This window comes from Bacillus rossius, chromosome 3 (assembly GCF_032445375.1).
Source record: "Bacillus rossius redtenbacheri isolate Brsri chromosome 3, Brsri_v3, whole genome shotgun sequence".
In the NCBI taxonomy this organism is placed as follows: domain Eukaryota; kingdom Metazoa; phylum Arthropoda; class Insecta; order Phasmatodea; family Bacillidae; genus Bacillus; species Bacillus rossius.
In genome coordinates, this window is record NC_086332.1 from 84,340,418 (window position 1) to 84,357,509 (window position 17,092).

Below are 17,092 nucleotides of genomic sequence, written 5' to 3' on the forward strand. Positions count from 1 at the left end.
AGTGTGAACTGTGTAACTTGACAGACACTGAGTGACTTCAAAATAAACATTTTAACGTGCGAGTAATTTGGTGATTAGAAATATTTAATTACAATGATTTATTATTTATCTAAATATTATTGATCAATAAAACTACGAAAAAAAATTAATTGGGCTATCCCTTACGAACCCAGTAGTTTTCCCCCCACATATTATAAATCGTAACAATATTAAAAATTTGCATATATTAATGGTGTTGGATTTGGTGTCTGCTCCCGTGATGACATATGGAGGCAGCATATCCAATACTTAAAAAATTGCTAATCATATTTATTTTTATTCAAAAGTAATATTTTATGGAAAATAATCATGGCTTAGATTAACACGATTAGACTTCATGTCTTTTATTTTGAAAAATTTGCATAATGTTTTATTTACATGTTGAATTTGGTCTCTTCTCTTGCAATGAGGGAACACATCCAAAGGTCTGAAATTATGACTACTTAATCATATTTGTTTATAATGTAATATTAACACAAAATTACACACAGCTTAGACTTACACGACTAGTGTGTGTTTTTTATTTCATAATAAACTCTTTATTTTCAGTTTGCAAGAAACATATTCAATTTTAAACTACTGCTTAAGGCAACACGATACCTGCGCCGGAACAACGAGATCTGAACCTAAGTGCCTACACAATCTTCGACAGAGTCATCGGCCGAGATGGCCGTAACACATTTCATCACCCTCACTCCATCGCTACTCTTTTATAGCTCAAGAGGCATTACTGTCTTAGATTGATATATTCTTAGCTTCCTCCAAGATGTTGACCAAGACGTTGGCCAACACTCTCCTACCCCGCTCTTTACCCCACCTCATCCTTCACGCACCATGTATACCTTATTTCATCCTCTCATTCTCAATTATGGTCATGGTCTAGTGGTCAGAGGGAATTACACACGAGCCAGAGATCATACTGTTCTCGCGGTTAAAAAGCCACCCGCCACAATAACATTTTAATAAAAAAAAATATGAAAATCAACGACAGCAGTGGCGCCATCCAACGGTTACAACTTCAACCTGCTGTGACATCATCACGAGGACATCAGCGTTCCTGGCAGAGAACTTCAGAATCAACATGGATGACATCTACCAACTTAGTTTACAACTAAGTTGGGTGGCAGAGGGCTGGGGGAGTTTTGGGGTTGGAGTTGACCACCCTACAAACACCAATCAGTAACCACCCCCAAGAAAATAGTCTTAATAAAAAAAAATCAATTCTTGACAGAGTTGTCTGGCTGTTGGAGAGGGTGTTTGGGGCAGAGGGCTAGGGTGGTTAGACATAAGGAGTATGGGAGGAAAGGGGGTGGTGAGTTAAACAAAGTATTAAGTGGGATTGATGGGATCAATAATTGGATTTAATGGATCTTAATTGATACTAGTGACAGGTGTGGAGGGGGCAGATAGGCATAGTAGGGAATCATGGTTGGGAGTAGGTAGGGGTTGAGTCATGCATCCGCCAATTAGGAGTAATTGAGATTAATGGGTTCTTAATCGACTGGTGGCTGGAGGGTGTGAAAGGGTAGTCACTAATTATGATTAATGGTTTATTAATTGGCCCACTGAGTAAAACCGGACCATCCTACTGCCTGAAAGAAGAAGAAACCCCTCTACATACCCGTGCTGGCAGGGACTCACGCACCCTGGCCTGGAGATCCTGATCGCGCAGTGGTTCCCGACGCCCGAGAGGAACCTCCTGGTGGGAGTGCTCATGACGGGCTCCACGCTCGGCATCTTCGTGTCCATGGCCACGTCGGGGTACGTGGCCAGCTCCTTGGGTTGGCAGTACATCTTCTACATGACAGGTACTTCTCGCTGTCTTTGCTCAGTGGAGGGCTTTCTTATTTGAAATCTCTTTGGAGAAGGGGGTGGGATGAGAGCACTTGAAGACAGTATAGGTACTAAACTTAGAAAGTAGAGGCTCCTGATTAAAAAGACAAATACTATAACAAAAGTGAAAGGTTTTAAAGGGATTAAGAAACAACATTTTTTATAAATATATAAATAGTGAAACACAGATTTTTCAAATTATTAATGTAGCCGACTTACTAAAGTTTTCACGTAAGTTATTTAGCACTTCATTCTCCTAGAGCCTCCACTTTCACGATTTGTAGATTTAAAAAAATAATCATTTTTAGTATGACTCTTGTTTATAATTGTACATAACATTACCACAAGGTTGAGCAGTTTGCGATGCCAATTTTATTTGGTTTATATTATATGTACATTGATTTAAAAAAAAAGCATTTGCTAAGTTACAAAAAAAATTGTTTTTTTTTTATTTTATTTATTTCTGTATTCTGAAATATTTATATATTATCAGCACTAATTGTCTTGTTTTGCACTGGTACAATGTCATTTTCTATTGAAACCCAACCTAGAAATAGGTTTTTTTTAAATCTAGCTATGTAATTTAGATTATCCTCGTTAACTGCATTGAATCTGCAATATAAACTGATGACCTGCCGCCCTCTGCCGTTGGTTGGCGATGATAGTGGTGATGTTAGGGCGCCAACTAGCGGTCCTGAAAGCTAGTCCGCCGATCAAGCAGAGACATGTCCCAGGATGCGACGTGCCACGAGGCCGGCAGACGGAGGGTGATGAACAATCAGAGGTAGCGGCCAGGGACGCTATTCTAAGCTAATGTGGCTAACTTGAAATAGAAATACGGTAACTCTGGCGTGACTGCTTTTATCACTCGTACACGGCGCTGCTGACGACACGGCTTTTGTTATGTCTGGAGACTAAGCTTGAGGCGGCAAGTCTTACTAGTCGCATGGTTGTAACTACGCTTACGGAGTTATGCTGTAGATTAATTACTAGAGATGAGCAGGCACTTTTACTACTTTCAATTGAATTTAAACATAGACAGATGCTACACGGTTTACAAACATGTCTAACGGTTACCCTGTTATACACGCGTGGCGTGGCCATCCCGCAACGGTCACGTACACGGAACAAAGACAAAGAACCCTGATTCTCGGCGTAGCGAAATTACAAAGAAACCACTTAACACGTGGGAAATTTATTACGAATTGCATTGTACACTTACTTATTATATACGGCCTTAAATTTGTATGACTTCACGTGGACGAAACAAAAGGCGGGGTCCAAACGTCCGTGAGCATTAACCGAAGATGGAGAGGGTGCACATTTCACCTAAATGGCGGCCCTGTTCGGGCGAAGCTGAATAACTCTTGTCGAGTACAGTCCGTTACATGAGTTATGGGTCGCAACCCGCGCCCAGACAATAAAACACAAAGTAATTACATAACAAATCGAAATGTCCCTCGTGTGGTCACCCTCTATTGAGTTACGTGGCTGGTGAGTTAAAGCCAGCCGTAGGAAGCTAACCGCGGAGCCGATGGAAAAGGATTGAGAAGAACTTTCGCTGTTGCTGTAACGTGGTCAATGCCGCAGGGAGATTGAAGGGCCCCGACTGGCCCGGGCGAGAGGCGAAGGCGAACTAACCAAAGATTATCCACCTACGGAAAGATGGGAAACTCAATGCTATTTATTATGCTACTAGTTATACCCTAGCGCTCCAAGTTGTCACTCGCGGAACTAACAAAAAAAAACCGGCGGCGGGAAATTTGAATGTGGACATATGTGTGGTCTATTTAAAAAAATTTTTATGGAAATATTTCAACTAACATATTTACTTTGACAGATGAATATCTTTTACAAAGGAAACTAAACAAGCAATTCTACAAGTAGAACTATTTGTATAGTTATTTATATGAATATTCAACTGTAAAAGTAAAATTGTTAGTTTTATTTCCTCTAAAAGTTTTGCTTTGTAACACAGTCTGTGTGGGATATAAAAATGTGTATACACACATACATTTAATTCAATTTATAAATTTATAATATATACTCTTTTTAATTACAGTAAATAAACCAAATGAAAAAAATATCAAATAAAAAAATTGCCACCTACTATTAGCTTACCTCATAAAAAATTAAGATTTTGAATTAAAACTTTACATTAATTGTTGTGAAAAACAAAAAATTGTGTATTACTGGGTTATAACTAGGTTAAATCATATGGAAATTTGTTTTTACAAAATGAAAGCACTGATAAAAATATACCAGTATCAAGTCCATTGTTTCTATGCTAGGCAAACAGATGAATCACAGGAATATGTTGTCAATGTATTGCATCTTCAAAATTGGACAAATTAAAAATATAAGAGCAATGCGTTCAATTTTTATTACAACTTAAATTGAATAAAAAACACAAGTTTTGAATCTTTATTTATTTACAGCTTTATCATTTGCTAAGGGAAAGAAAATACAAAAGAAACATTTGTGCATGTTTAACACCACAATTTACTCGGACTTCATAATTCTCTCCAGTCTCCAATATTACTTTCTTGCGTATCCTATTTAAAATTTGAGAACACCTGATTCAGAATATCTTAAGGAACATTAGTTGTTAACAAAAACACCATTTTCAGAATTTTCAATATTTTTCCTAGGTTGAGCACCTACTCTAGAAAATTACCCACTAAATTAACAGGGAAGTAGCATTGCTGAGTGTTTATTGCTAAACACTCCCTAAACAGGTATGTTATACACTCTCATAATAGATATAGAGTTAGTTTTCCTAGGCATGACTTATTCAACAAGAATGGTATAATGATATATAGCAAGTGATATAATACATGGTTCTTACAAGTATACATTAAAAAATATATGTATATATAAATTGGTTCTGAGTTAATTCCTCAAACAAAACCAAAATCAAAAACTGAGTGCCTGCAGGTGCATCCTGAATTCTGATGGTAGGTAATAAAAAAAATGTATAGTTTTATTCAAACATTGTTTTCATTCAAATTAAAATAGTGGTATCAAGGATGGTAACTAAAGTAAGAACAACTTGTAAAGACAGGCATTTGTTTGTTCTGTCCCACCACAATAATGTTTTCAAAAATAATGACTAGATACATTATGGCAATCTGTGTTTGTGGTTATATTGGATACTTTAAGTTTATTTATCATGTGTGCTTATTGGCTACATTTGGAAGCATCATTTAGTGCAGACCCTGACATCGGCTAATAACATAATAATCCCATCAGCGACAGTGCTGAAATACCTTGTTACTCATCCTGGTTTACATGATATAGTAGAAATATAAATGTAGGTATTCTAAAAAAATAAAAATACAATGTGCATAAACATAACAAAAACAGCCAAAATACAAGGGTATGCAAATTCTTTGCATTCAAATAACAATTTGAAGAAGTATTACTAAATCAAACTAGCTGCTTCAAAAGCACTAGTATATGGTTATTTCATTTATAGCTCTAAAGTCTAAAGTATCCACCATTCTGTTATTACTAAATTATTATAAAAAACATGTTTTTTCTCACACACACATATATCATTTGAAGCAATGGCAAATGTATGGTGTGATGGCTTCTAATCACTAATATAACCCCTGCTTTACAAATAGATTTTTAATGCTAAAACATTTAAAAACAATTTAAAACGCGAATCTTTCCTAACCTATTTCACACACAAAACATAGAATTATGATTCTCATGTTCTAAAATTCTATAAAAGCAGATAAAAAAATGAGTTTTTGCAACATAGGATTAATAAGTGTTTCACTATAATATTGTGGGATGTTACATAGGTATTCAATTTGTACAATTCCCATCTACTGTAAATTTTTTCAAAGTATTAAGTTTTCATACGCCTAGTAAAATTAAATTAACTCTTCATTGTGATTATGACTTCTGAGTTATCACGTACATTGCACTGCTGTAATATTTTAATTATAATTTACAATACCCATCATTGCTGTTCAGCATCTTTAAATAATCACATAAGAGACACAAAAAATTAAATATCAATCCTTGTGAACAGTGCTTAAGTTTATGATGTGAAAATTATTAAATAATAATAAAGTAAAAGAAGATAAGACTTGAAATGCAAAACCTCCATCAACTCTAAATTACTTTGTGAGAATCGTAACTAATATCATTAACGTAAACCATGTCTTTTAATCAGCTGGTGGCAGCAGAAATGATTGTAAGGATTTAGTACTTGTTTTAGACAACACTAATCTTTGGTCAACACATAATATATGTTTGGAATTGCTAAAACATTACAAATGTGGCTTTTCTAAAAATAAATAAAATTTTAAAATGGCATTTTGAAATTAAGACTGTAACCCATAAAGAATGCCATTTTTGGCCAATATTGTTTTCCTATCACAATGCCAAAGCATTTAAAATGTAGCTGACCTAACATAACCAACCTTTCACTTCAATTTTGTAGCACAACTTTGCTTGTTTCTTGGCGTTGAATGTTTCCACGAGTCAGAGACGACACTATTTGCAGGGAGAAAATCATCATCCAAGTAGCCAGAATTGTCCTTTGCTACAGGTACTGCTCCAAAAATCAGAGTTGTCTGGTTCTCGTCTCGAAACTGATTCCTTGCAAAGTGGTTCCCACAAAGGTACGAAGATGTCATACTTTGTACATCAAGTATAGGATTCTTTGCAATGCCAGCCCATTTCTGGTACCTAAAAATATATATTTATACATTGTTAAATGATTACAATTTTGTCATAAAACATAATTTACAGGGGTAAAATTTCATGAATGAAACTTTCAGCATAAAAGTTTTAAAAAATTCTCAGAAATGTTTAATGTGCTGGTGAAAGGACATTGCAATATTTAGAGTACTTCATTAATTAAAGAACTTTTTTTTATGTAAAAGTGATGTTGATTGCTAAGTGGCATGTTTATTAATGTATTTAAAGTGAAGAGTTTGATTAGGTACAGTCAGTGTCAGTTACATTTGAATGCTATTGTTTTATGCTAGACATAACGGAAAAATGCTTAAGTTAGGTGAAATAAAATGCTTACGCTAGAAAATAGAAGATTTCACCCAACCCGACAATTTTTAATTTCCATGTAACCCACCAATTTTTCCTTTTCATCGAACCTTAAGACAACAGCATTCTTAATGTAACTGACCGTACATAACCAAACCTTTATCTCTAATGTAAATAAAAAAATATAACTATCAAAGAATTGTTATGCCGGAAATAAAATGTACGTCAAGTAAAGAAGTACTGTGAAATATTGTGTTACCCTCCGACAAAACGCATTGACGATAAGTACAGAAACATAACTGGGGTGAAGTTAGATTCGAATCTCATACGTTTCCGTACGTAAACAGTTTTCAGATTTTTTGGAAATATTTCCCCCGAAGTTGGTTTAAAATCAACATTAATTCACTTTTCACATGCGTAAACTTATTCTCTATACCCTCTTGAACATACAATCATGAGTTTCACGACAAAATATTTAGTTTTGTTACCTCTCTTTCGAATTCCTAGGAAAACGAAATAATTTCGAATTCATGAAAGTGGATGGACATCCCAAAGCAGCACACTTCCTACCATCCAAATAATTCTTTTCCATTTCGCTTAAATAGAAAATAAGGTTAACCCTTTTTAACTTAACCTAACCTAACATGAAAACCCGCCATTTTCAAATATCAACAGAAATAATAATAATAATAATAATAATAATAATAATAATAATAATAATAATAATAATAATAAATCGTTGACAGTAAGCGCTCCAAGTTGTCACTCAAGGAAACACAACATCGTGCACAAATTGCACATATAAGTTTCACGGGGCTGGAACTAACCGAGACCGTGGAGCGTGCAGCGTGCAGCGTGCAGCGTGCGTGCCTCGCCGGCCCGGTTCCCGCGTAAATGTCAACCAGGACACGTTCCCAGCCTAGTCGCGCTAATCCAGAAAGTTGTTACTTATAAACATAAAATTAATGCAGTTGAAATATTTTGTACTATTTCGTACATTACATAGGTTACAAATACTAAGTACAGTTACAAATTTGGGTCGATTGCCGCGCGGGCGAAAAAAAAATAGTAAGAGAAAAATAACAGACCCAAGCACATCATTTAAAAGTTATTATTTCATTGCAGTTAATTATTTAAAATTTTTAACACACAGTGGTGAGTTAAATTCCACGTACTCTATAAAATTACCTAACTGAAAAAAAAAAGAAGTCGGTTCAAGAACTAATCTACAAGTTTGTCACAAACGTTGGGTCAAAGAAGTCTTATCTGATTTTAAATTTTATTGGTAAACGTTTTTCTAGTTTATTGGTTTCTATATAATTAGATTAGTCTCTGTTTTATATTACATTATATTTTATCTAAAAAGCCATTAACTATTATGCTAAGAAATGCATATTTAAGTTAAGCAACGTCAATTAAGCTTGTAACCTTTCCTGCAACAATTATCATTGTCGGAATGTATATTTTCAGCATTAAATAATAAAATAATTTGTCCACCTAAGTTTAGTCAAACATCTATATAAGTTGTCAAATTACGTAATAAAAACCTTTTATCAGTCAGCTTATACCTGTGGACGAAAAACAGATCTCATTTCCTGAAACTTCGCAACTGTTTGTCGTGTGATGTGATATTTTTGACTAATTTGTTTTAGGAATCTTCGGTGCTAGGATATTAATTTTTGACCTCGGCTGATTTTGGCTTGTTTTCCGTGTGTTTGCTTATTTATATATATTTTTTCCCGTTATTGATGTTTCTTATGACATACAGTGTAACCAGCAATGACGTATGTCTTAAAAAAATCTTAAATCAATCTTCCCCATTCAAAAAACGTAGATTTGCATGGTATAAGTATTTGTTGGCGTTGCCATAGAGAGCTGGCAACTACTTGAGTGACGCCACATAAGGGAGGAATTCTACAAAACACTTTTAATTATCTTCAAAAAAATAGTACTTTAATAATCACGGTAATAACCTTGTAGTAATTCACGAAGGAGTACAAAGGCTGGTACGTATGGAGATTATGTTCATTTAAGCAATCGTAAAAAAATAGTTCCAAAAGAAGTGTGTATTAATGAAAATGATTTTTTACAGTATACTAATGCTAAAGCTGATAGTTATTTTACTGGTTAATTTTACTTGAACACATTAGCTACTCTGAACCACTGCCCACGGCCTAACGGGCAGGTCATTTCTTTCATCATACTTGCAAACAATAAAGTTGGTAGCAATTTATTACATACTTTTAACATGTAAAATCTTACAAAATTCGTTCTAGGCTAAGGTACATCAGGTTCCGTTACCTTGGTGTGAGGAAGCGACTCTTTCCATATTTAATTTGCATACAATTGATCGTTGCGTTTTAAGTTGGTCTGTGTGCATAAGTGAGGTCCATATTATGTATTAATGTGTGTTCGATTTGTCTTAAGGTGCAATGTGTACAGTATGGGTGATTTGCTGGTGGTTTCTAACAAGTGAGAGTCCCCAGACTGATCCAAGGATTACCTTATCTGAAATGAATTATATTCGGAAGCATGCCACAACTATCGAGTACAAGAAAATGGTAAGTCATAAATAATTTTTTTAACTAATTAAAATACTCATTTTGTTATGTTCTGAATTATGTTATGCGTGAATCTTGGTACCTTATTGTTTACTTCACACATTTGTCTTTTTTGAATTTCGAAGAAAGAAAATGTACAGATTTACAAAAGGCAATGTTTTGAAACTATCGGAATTACCACCAAAATACATTTTTCGTTGCAAATAAATGAAATATGTGCATACATTATTTAATACTTAGCTTACCTACTGTTAAAGTCATAGAATATTTATGTTTTACAGTAAATAAGTAGTTCCAAAATACTGGCCGATTTGAGTATTTAAAGTCACTGTAATTATTTCCTAAAAAAGTAAACACTAATACTCAAATCACGGTATCCAATTTTATTTTAGAAGTTAAATTTTTTATACATAAAGTAAAAAATATATATAAGAACCGTGTTTCTACCTTAGCATTTAAACTTAATTATCGTTGGTAGGAAGTTGCTATCATCCTATTTCACTCGTGATCAGGCAAAGAATCTTAAATGTGCCACGTATAATTTTTTTATGCAGAAAGACACATGCTTCAAGTATATATATTAATGCGGTATTTTGTAATTCAAAACTTATAGGTGATCTTGTAAAAAACTCTTTTAAAACTAAATAGGCCTAATATAACGAAACAAAAATTTAAATTATATTTGTTCTATCAACAGCTTCAGAGAATAATTAATCATATTAAATATTCGTTTTATATGTGTTTAAATTGAGTGTTTCCCTTTTCTCGAATTTTCAATACACGCCAAAACCAGACGACTTTTTTATAAGCTGATTTTCTATAAGAACTTATATTACGATATTACTTTAATTAAAAATATCGGTTTGAGAAAAATTTTCCGCTGAAATGTAAAATAGACAAATTTTAATTATAAAATACCAATACTCTACCCACGCCCTTTTCCATGCATTATGGAACTCATTGGGTTTATTCAATAGTTAGCAATAAAACTTCATTCAGCCAGTTGTCAGTTGTACCAAACTGTTGACTTGAAGTAAACGGTGACGGGCAAAGCAGAGTCGAAGCCTAGGGAAGAAGTGGGGTTGGGGGGGGGGGAGGGGGGATGTCAAATCATTGCTTAAATTTATATGAGTATACGTTGGAGTTCTCAAAGTCCACTATTCCTCAAGGTTTTAGTGTTAAAATCAATTTTCTTTTTAAAATTCGACTATAAAGAGAACTTACTCAGGAAATAAGCTATGAAGGTTCTTCACAAGATCCTGGCTACGGCCCTGGGTGAAGCCGGCTGAAAGGCTGGTCTCTTGTCCCAGGCGCACAGCGTGCCCTGGCTGCGGCTGCTGTCGTCGGTGCCGATGTGGTCGGCGGTGTTCGTGATCTTCGTCACGAGCTGGAACTTCAACGTGCTGTCCATTCAGATGCCTTCCTACTTCAAAGGTGAGGTGTCTAGCACATTCCCAGAGAGCATTCGTGCTGCAGCAGCTGTCGGAACATATCTACATATTCTTCATCATCCTCACGAAAAGGATGATATCAGTGGCCATCATAGCTTGATCTTAGATTATTTTGCTAATATTTTCATGCTGTTGCTCATGCATTAATATATTCTTTATTTATCTATGGGCCATTATTTATAACTTGTTTTATTTTAAATTTAATACGTGTTTTGTCTTACTAGTAATATTCTTACGTCACGGCTTTTCCGTACATAAAATATTAAAATTCTGAAAAAGGTGTCTTTCAGAACTAAAGACGTTCCTTGTTTTACCTTGCAAACGGCGTTCATAATTTCTTGCTGATTTCCGAGAAATTACTGTTTATTAAGTATTTACATTACAAAGCCTGTGCATTGACGTGGCCTCCGCCATTTTGTGCTTTAATTGCATTGCTGATCCAGTGGTTCTCCATGTATAAGAATGTGTATATTATGTAGGTATTTGGATATTGTGACTCAATGGAATGTAAATGAAAAATATAAACATTCTTACATATGGAAAACCACAGGATCGGGAAAGCAATTAAAGCACAAAATTGTGGCGGCCGCGTCAATGCACAGGCTTTTGAATGTAAATAATAAACAGTAATTTCTCGGAAATCAGTAGGAATTTATAAATGCCATATTCAAGGTAAAACTAGGAATGGCTGTAATTCTGAAAAATTGCATTTTCAGAATTCTATTAATTTATTTGCGAAAAAGCCACGACGTAAGAAAATTATTGTCCTGCTCAACACACTGTGAAGCTACGAAACTGGGTACTTGTGTTTCTGATCCAACACCCTTTGTTGTATTTACACAACCTACTGTGTTGTTGTAGTGATAGTAACAGTACACAGAATTGTCCTGTGTGCTCTTCTCATTGCTATCAGTCACTTCGAGAAGGTCTATCCTGTTAGCGTCTCGTTTCTCCAAGTTATTACAATTGTTGTTTTTGATCATCCTGATGTAAGGTAAGTACTCAGTGTATTTCTTACTATGAAACCAAGTCACTTACCGTTTCTCAAGTAAATTGTTTTAAAAATGGTGTATCTTGGCTACAGAATCCCCTATTGGTGATACCATAGTTCCATCAAGTGGTTATGGAAAACAGCTGTTGCGTATTGGCAAAAAAATCGGGAAAAATGGCCAAGCTGGTAGTGTCTGTTGGCCACTTACCCCGCCGAGCACCAATTATTTTTCTTTTGTATACCTATTATAACCACTCCAGATTTAAAAACAATTAATACATGTTTTACCATCATTTGACGATTAAGTGACAATATCAATAATAATAATAATTCATGATCATTTAAAGTACTATTCATACTGTAAAATACATTGAGCCACTTCGCACAGACATCTTCAAACAAAAAGATTTTGTTGCTGCTGAGGTGAGAAACTTTCCCCTCCCTCTATATGTTGCACTATCATCAGCTATACCTGGGCCGTCAGCTCATCCCATGTAAGCACTCTCCCCCCACCCCTTCCGGCTCCACAAACCAACGACCGGGAACTTTATTTTAAGTGAACCATACGAACATTGTTACTGTGCCTTGTGTAGACCTAACAGCAGCAAAAGAAAAACGGCCAAAAGAAAGGCTCCGGAGAGATATTGGCTTTATTGTCATCAAGTCCATATAAAAATATAATTTAATCTGCAAAAGATGAAAGAGAAGCAAGAGAGAGAAAAAAAGGCTGAAAAAGTAAAGTATCAGATGAAGAGAAAAAAAGGAAAACAAGAATAGAAAGAAAATTACCATGTGCAGGAAAACTAACAAAATAATAGTGTTATTTGAAGATTATGATGATGATGAACAAGAAGACGTAGAGTGCCTCTACTGAAACGAAAGATTTTCAGATTCAAGGTCACAAGAACGATGGATCTAGTTTCAAATGTGTTTTTTGGGCCCACGGACTTTCTTTAATTTGAAAAAAAAAATACAAGTAGCTATTTCTTATTTAAATTATAGCACATTATATAAAGTTTTATAACTTTCATAACATGTTTGTAAATTTGAAATATTCTTACTTAGGCTGCCTTAATTATCTTTTTAAATTTTTCGTCTTCTTCCATAGCATTTCAGAAAGACTTAATTTTTTTCATGTTATTTTGACAATTGTTGTGGATTTCCGTAACTTTTCTTTAGTTAAAATACATTATTTTATAAGTTTAAACTATTTTTATACCTTATTTTTTACTTTGGCCGTGTCGGGCAAAGAGGCCATTGGGTAATGTTTGTAAAATTAAATTTTTAGGTACTTAAATCATTCTAAAGTGAATGAATTATTATATTATGTACTGGAATATTTTAAGTATAGTTACCACTAATTTTGATGACTTTACATCGGTCGCAAGTCATTTTAAAAATGAGCGAACCTTAGCTTGGCCACTTTTCCCCGTCTCTCCCCTACCTTTACAGGTATCTACATCCGTTGTGTAGACAGCAACAAAAATTAGTATGATACCCAACACTATCTGTGTTTTTGACAACTCAGATTTATATTTATTTAGTACTAGATGACCCGGCAGACTTCGTACTGCCTAATTAAATTGCAATAAAGTCTTGTCAAAATGATTTGTAATGTGACTTTTTTTTTTCCTACATATTTTATAGTCGGGGCAAAAAATTCTCCTGAACAGAACCGTCACCCTGGTGATAGGGTGTTGTGAATAAGAAATATAATTAAATAAAAAATATAAATAAAAAGATAAATAAAAAAATAAATAATCTCTTTATTGTTAATCATGTGAAACATAATAATTTTTATATTCATTGTAGTGCATGATTAGATCGGTAATTGGCTTGGTTTGTAGCATTTCGGGTTCTTCTACCTAAATTGATTCGTCTAATAGGTGGCATATCTATATTATAGATTATTTTGTCACATGCAATAATTATCGATCATAGGTAAATGAACACTGCACAAAACACTATATAGGTAAGAATTTGTTTCGTGTATAAGTTGACAAAAGCAAACTCATTAGGGTAGGTAACCTAAAATCCAAGAAAAAAAACACTGACATTGACAGTTTGTTGTTGTTTCAACTTTTTTTTTTAATTTGATATGACTTGGAGTCAAATCCTTCAAGCCGTATTTAAAATAGGGAAATGAAATAATAAAAACTTAAACTTATGAAATTCTTTTGGTAACGCTGGTTTTGTTTGACTGATGTAATGACTTGAAAACTGATGCATTTTAAAGTAAAACAAATGAAATAATATCGCGAAGCCGACCAAATAAAATTGACTCTTTGACGTTAGGAACATACCTACATTGTTTAAACAACAATGAGTGTTCGTTTTAGTTAGAAAACGTTTGTATGGGAAAAATAAAAGGGCTGGTTTTAGGGTTTTCCCGGCAATTATTCGAATTTTTCTCGCCGTAAAAACCATCTTTGAACTTCAACGAACATTTAAAAAAAAATTGGCCAAATTGGTCCAGGCGTTGTTGAGTTATGCGCTTACCAACACATTTTGCGATTCATTTTTATATTATAGATTACAAATACTGTGTAAACAGTTCCAAACCACATATAATAGCTTTGATACCTATTAAACCTGTTACTCTACAGGATATGTGTTGGGCACATTTATTTACCAAAAGTGTATTTCATAAAATTTAAAATAGTCTTAGCACAGCACATTAGTTAATTCACTGATTTATTATGTGGTTCACTACGGCTAGAAGAGATCAGTGGTGAGCTTGGAAACGATCTCACAAGATCACTGATCATGAGAGTCATTTCAGTTCGATATGTAATTTTACAAGCAAATACTTCACTTATGATAAAAATGGGTACTGCTCTAGATTTTCCTTTACGTCTCTAGATCGGTATTATTTATTATGCGACACTTTACTTTCGCATATTACACTCCTAATTACAACACTAAGTGTTAGCCTGTTCCACTGAGTTATTGGATGCACGAGCCAATGACGACCTTAGTGACCCACGCTTTTAGAGCTCGTACAGAAGCTACGCAGTTACGTTTTCGGTACAATTTTCGATGGCTTACTTGTCAATAGAACTGTCAGAAATACGACTAGGACTTGCAAAGTTGACACATTTTCGAGGTTTTAAAATCTTGTAGCACTTTTTATGTCCGAGTTTCAAGCAGCAAGTGTTTGATATTTCGTGGCTCGTAAATTAAATCACAAATTACGTAGAATTACAACTTAAAATTTTATGCTTTTAACAAAAGTGCATGTCTGTTTGAGTATCAAATATTTTATAGTGCCATTGTTACTTTTCTTGTAATAGTACAGAACGCACCGGTGTGTTTGTGTAATTACACACATTTGTACCTTAAAAAAGGGTAAATATAAAACGGAGACGTTAATAAGCTCTCTAAATAGAAGTGATTTAAAGACGTCCATATTTACGTGCCTCAGTATGTCATTTGTTCCAGAAAAACTTCACATCAAGCTCCAAAAAGCTGGCCTCTTCTCTGCGATACCGTATGTGTTCGTCACCTTGGTGTCTCTTGTGAATGGCTACCTGCTGGATCTCGCGCTGGCCAAGAAATGGCTCACGGCCACACAAGTGAGTTCCTTAAGTGCGTGCGTGCGCCAGACATGAAATTACGTGTTTTTAAGGGTGGAAAGTTGTATGTATGATGATCCCCCCATCTTCAACCAACTCCCAATCCTTGGGTCCCTCTTTGTCCACGCTATCTAAGATACTATATCAATTTGGTGAAGAGGTCGAGTTTACCGGAAAATACCTAGATGAACTATAATTTACACATACACTGTCATCATTAAGTAATTTTAAACTTCAAATAATCTTTGGAGATAATTTTAATAATCAGTATCGTGCATTAATGTGATACTTATTAGACGGTATCCTTAACCTTTAAGTTTTATTCGCCGAAAATCTAACTTTCTGCATGTGGATAGTATGTTCCATAGCTACTGAAGACGTATAGATTTATGTGTGTGGGTGGTATTTCCTCAGCTACCGAATACATCTAGCTTGCTGCACGTGGGTGTTCTATTCTACAACTACGGAAGAAACCTAACTTGCTGCAAGTAGATGGTCTGTTTCACAGCTACGGAAGAAACCTAGCCTTCTGTATGTGGGTGTTCTATTCCACAGTTACGAAAAACACCTAGCATTCTGTATGTGAGGGGTATATTCCACTGCCATGGAAGACAGCTTGCTGTACATGGGTGGTCTGTTTCATAGTTACGGACGACATCTAAGTGGCTGCATGTGAGTGGTTTAATCCACAGCTACAGAAGACAACTAGCTTGCTATATGAGGGTGTTCTATTCCACAGCTACGGAAGCTGACCGTCTGTACGGCACTGGTAGGCACTGCCTGCACGCTGCTCATCTTGGGTCACGTGGAAATGAAATCGCCTTTACCGGTGGTCTTATGCACATCCGTGGCTGTGGCTTGCGACTATTACACTTCCCTTGCTATCTAGTAAGTATGGTATTACACAAGGCAAGTGGGCAACAGTCCTGCCTGTTAACAGTAATACACATGTTACTTTATGCACCAGCAGTAGGTTAAAATCCAGAATTATTTTTAGAATATAGTTACTGGTTTTAATTCCTGTGGGCTAGTAGTGGGTGGAGGAGAAGACATGTCTGCTATGTGACCTTTAAAAATAAAAATTGCTTTCCAGGAGTTCTATCTCGCAACATAGTAGTTCAAAGGCAATCCGGACACAATAAATGCAATAGACGTATGGGCTGAAATTCCCGCTAACATTAATTGAATACCTTCGCTTTTACCATGTAATGTCTCAATTCACATTAAAACTGTTACCAGGATTGGTAATTCCATTCCCGCACGACCGCGATAGATATCAAACTCGTTTCGAATACTTTCGCCGGAGAGTTGAATTGGAGTGTTCACGATGATACATGGGGTAGGGACCATTACCTGGTGATGATATCTTCCACAACATGCACTGCACCATGTTCATATTTGAGACCGGAGATTATCCAATATAATTTTCGGAAGGCCGAGTGGGATAAATATGGGTAACACTAGGCATTCTGCCTTAAAGTCCTACCCGTGGTTACTTCTGAGAATCTTTTGGAGTCCTACACCAAATTTTACTTGCTTCGTTTATTCCTTTGGTTCGCGTGCGAAAACTAACCGAAAATGTAGAGCATCGTGGTGGGATGCTGAATGTCAGGTCGCACA

General features: G+C 35.2%; 1 protein-coding gene across 1 annotated transcript in view; it reads left to right on the plus strand.

Annotated features, from left to right (window-relative positions):
• Positions 1-17,092, plus strand: part of LOC134531335 (sialin-like) — a 40,837-nt gene that overhangs the window by 12,614 nt on the left and 11,131 nt on the right. The window contains exons 5-9 of the mRNA XM_063367031.1: positions 1,639-1,847; positions 9,322-9,455; positions 10,766-10,889; positions 15,339-15,472; positions 16,212-16,360. Coding sequence (XP_063223101.1) covers positions 1,639-1,847; positions 9,322-9,455; positions 10,766-10,889; positions 15,339-15,472; positions 16,212-16,360 — 750 coding nt within the window. The remainder of the gene's footprint in view (positions 1-1,638; positions 1,848-9,321; positions 9,456-10,765; positions 10,890-15,338; positions 15,473-16,211; positions 16,361-17,092) is intronic.